The sequence below is a fragment of the Salpingoeca rosetta genome, assembly GCF_000188695.1.
Source record: "Salpingoeca rosetta unplaced genomic scaffold supercont1.11, whole genome shotgun sequence".
Classification (NCBI taxonomy): Eukaryota; class Choanoflagellata; order Craspedida; family Salpingoecidae; genus Salpingoeca; species Salpingoeca rosetta.
Window position 1 is genome coordinate 1,419,314 of NW_004754923.1, and position 3,616 is coordinate 1,422,929.

General features: G+C 55.0%; 1 protein-coding gene across 1 annotated transcript in view; it reads right to left on the reverse strand.

The window, feature by feature from the left end:
* The window catches only part of PTSG_05019 (uncharacterized protein), a 5,047-nt gene extending 1,542 nt beyond the window's left edge, over nt 1-3,505 (reverse strand). The window contains exons 1-10 of the mRNA XM_004994278.1: nt 3,356-3,505; nt 3,025-3,165; nt 2,591-2,787; nt 2,202-2,304; nt 1,819-1,925; nt 1,410-1,575; nt 911-1,113; nt 584-698; nt 314-403; nt 1-89 (exon numbers count right to left, since the gene is read on the reverse strand). The exon at nt 1-89 is cut by the window's left edge and continues 29 nt beyond it. Of these exons, the coding sequence (XP_004994335.1) occupies nt 1-89; nt 314-403; nt 584-698; nt 911-1,113; nt 1,410-1,575; nt 1,819-1,925; nt 2,202-2,304; nt 2,591-2,787; nt 3,025-3,165; nt 3,356-3,460 (1,316 nt within the window). The 5' untranslated portion in view covers nt 3,461-3,505. The remainder of the gene's footprint in view (nt 90-313; nt 404-583; nt 699-910; nt 1,114-1,409; nt 1,576-1,818; nt 1,926-2,201; nt 2,305-2,590; nt 2,788-3,024; nt 3,166-3,355) is intronic.
* Between the last annotated feature and the right edge of the window lie 111 nt (nt 3,506-3,616).

A 3,616-nucleotide genomic window follows, 5' to 3' on the forward strand; every position in this document is an offset into this window, starting at 1 on the left:
TCTGCTGTTGCTGTGCTCGTTCGCAGAAGATATTTCGGGTTGAAGGCAAGACGCAGCCCCAGCCGACAGCAGTCAAGCACCCAGCTCGTCTGGCAGTGTGTGTGTGTGTTTTGTGTGAGTGTGTGAGTGAGTGTGTGTGTGTGTGTGTGAGTGAGTGAGTGAGTGAGTGTGTGTGTGAGTGAGTGTGTGTGTGAGTGTGTATGTGTGTGTGTGCGTGGGTGTGCGTGTGTGCTTTGCAGTTCAGGAACTGAGACGACGCGACTACGGAGCACGCGCGCATGATCAATCCTCGGCCTCCGCCACATCTCCTCGCCTTGACAATGTCGATGTCTTGCGGGAGAGCGCGGACCGTGATGTTCTCCATATCAGAGACCGGCAGCACACCCTCCTCGTACCGCTGCACCTGAAGGGCGAGGGGGGGGGGTGGTGTTCACAACAGGTAGCGGCGGTCAGACTGTTTTGTGGTCTAGGAGGTGGGCAAGCACGCACATTCACACACACACACACACACACACAGACACACACACACACGGACACACAAAGACACAGACACAGACACACGCACAAACATTCACACACTGACCGGTGTGCCGCCAAACTCCTTGATTTTCCTCTCAATGTCCTGTTTGGACATGACGCGGCGGGTGATGCGATCAATGCCAATCACGCGGAGGCGCAGGCCACTGAAGATCTTCGATCTGCAACGAAGAAAAACACGGGGGAGGGGGGATGTAAATGTGAGGGCTTGCATCCACGGGTGTGAAGTGGGGGTGGGGGTGGGGGAATGGGTATCAACGTGAACCAACAGACAGACAGAGAGGCAGACAAACACACACAAACACACATGTACAGACACACAGAAACACACACACACACACACACACAAAACAGCGCAAACACACGCACACACTTCTCTTTGATATCTGAGAGGTCGGCTGCCTTGAAATGCTCTGCAACCCTAAACGAGGCGGTGGTGCGTTTTGCGCGTTTAGCCTTCAGTTTCCCGTTGTCCGCGTTGAAGTGGTGGTCCTCCAGGGCGCGGTGGGCAATTTTCCCACTTGCCCGATCATACAGTGGCATCAGCTCTGTCTGCAGCATGCACTCCCACCAATTCTGGTGCAGATGCAAACGAAAACGCATGTGTTGCGGACGCACAAAGCGCAGGCGTCTGTGAATTTACAAGGGAAGGCACCACAGCCCACAGCGGCAAGTGCAATCCTACTGTTGCACTCACAACACTCGTTATGCCACGACGCGTACCACCCACAACACTCCACAACTCTACGCAAACCATCCTCGACACTCCTCAACTACTCTGCAACAGAGCACTCCCAAATTGTCCAAACACCATCTTCCATCGTGCAACACCGACCCATCCACCAAACACCACCCCCAGCAATGCTCCACACCTTGTCGAGACGAAACCGCTGGAGACGGGGGAAGCGGAGGGTGAAGCGTGCAGCAAACTTTTCCGTTGGGCAGATCTCAGCCGCCTTCACCTGCACGATAATCGACTCTTCAGGCTCAATCCACACGTCGGGCTTCTCCTTGAAACCGGGCATGGCCAGCCGCACCCTTGTCCGGGAGGTGTGTGTGTGTGTGTGTGTGTGTGTGTGTGTGTGTGTGTGTGTGTGTGTGTGTGTGTGTGTGTGTGTGTGTGTGTGTGTGTGTGTGTGTGTGTGTGTGTGTGTGTGTGTGTGTGTGTGTGTGTAATGGCGATGAGATGGAGGCGGGGGAGTAGGAAAGGTGAACGGGCGTGGGTAGATTCGAAACAGCCCAGGCAGACTGGCAGGCTGGCAGACACACGTGTCAGCTCACTTTCTTGACATGGACATATTTCGGGGATCTGTGTTGAATGTTTTCCAGTGCGGGCGTAACCGCGCCTGGATCTCCCGCAGCTGTTTCAGAGAATAGCCAGTCCCAACCTACGATTGAGCGTTTGCATGTGTGTGTGTGTGTGTGTGTGTGTGTGTGTGTGTGTGTGTGTTTGTGTGTGTGTGTTTGTGTGTGTGTGTGTGTGTGTGTTGGAGCGCGAGCGGTAGAAAAAGGGCAGCTTCACAAACGCGGCGCGCGCATCAAACAGCACGTATGCCCTCTTTCTTCCGCAACGTGTTCCTTCCTTGTTGATCAACCTCAACGGATCCACCCGCCCAAGCCACTACCACCCACCACAACCATCATCACCATCATCATCACCGTACCTTGCAAAACGTGTTGAACATGGTTGGTTTCTCGCCTGGCTGCGGCGGCTCAGCGACAGCGAGGAGGAAATGCGAAATGCCGCCCGAGCGACGTGTGCCCTCCCTGCAATCGTTTGTGAGGGGGGGGGGGCAGAGGCGGACGGGGTTCAATAGCAGTTCTGCAATGCAGGAATGAATGGGCAGAGGCAGAGGCAGAGACAGAGGCAAATAGACGCACACACACACACACACGCACACACACAGACACAGACAGACATCACACACACGCACACACACACACACACAAAGACACAGACAGACATCACACACACGCACACACACACAAAGACACAGACAGACATCACATGCAGACATCACACACGAATGTCACGCGCATGACACCGTCCCACCCGTGGTATCCGCCAACAACGAGGAGGTCGAGGTCATCTGCGAGGGTGTCGACATATTCGGGCTTCCACTTCATCCAGGCCTTATCGCGACGGCCCAGCAGATACTTTGAGTCGAGATCCTTGATCATCACACCTTCCTCCCGCTCGTCAATGGCAGCGTTTGCAAACTTGAGGAAATCATCGTTGCTGCGCCCAATCTGAACAGTGCGACCAGAGGAAGTGCGCGATTGAGGGAGGGGGTTATGTGTGTGTGTGTGTGTGTGTGTGTGTGTGTGTGTGTGTGTGTGTGTGTGTGTGTGTGTGTGTGTGTGTGTGTGCAAGTGTGGGTTTGCCAGCCTGTTTGTCTTGATGCAGCAACCAGACAAGCAACGTATTCGCAATCAATCACTTCGCCAAGCACCACATGTCCCTCGCCCCACCCCGAATGAGCCCACCTTATAGTCTGCCAGGATGATGCGTTCGTTGTCTGGGGTGATGATGCGTGCAAGCATTTCCTTGCGCTCCCTCAAGGGCCGGTCGTACCAGGGCTCTCCGTTGAGCAGCACGAGGTCAAACACGATGTAGCACTGGATCGCCTGTTGCGTCGGCGGGAGGGGGCGGTGTGAGGTTGGGGGTTGGAGAGTGAAGAGGGAGGCGAGGGCTAAGCAGAGGAAAGACATGCAGCGATAGTTGAGATGGCACAAGCACGCAGTCATACACACACAGACACAGACACACACGCAGACACACAGACACACACACACACACACACACACATACACAGACCGTTGGGTATCTGTCGCGCGTGACGCCTGGGCGGCCAAGGGCCTTGACATCGAAGTTGTCGCCTTTCACAATGACCGATTTCGACTCGCGATCAAACCCGACCATCTCCCCATCCAGGATGCACGTCTTCACAGACCTGCGGGGTGCGTGCGCGTGTATGTATGTGTGTGTGTGTGTGTGTGAGAGAGTGAGTGTGCGTGTGTGTGTGAGTGAGTGTTGTGTGTGTGTGTGTGTGTGTGTGTGTGTGTGTGTGTGTGTGTG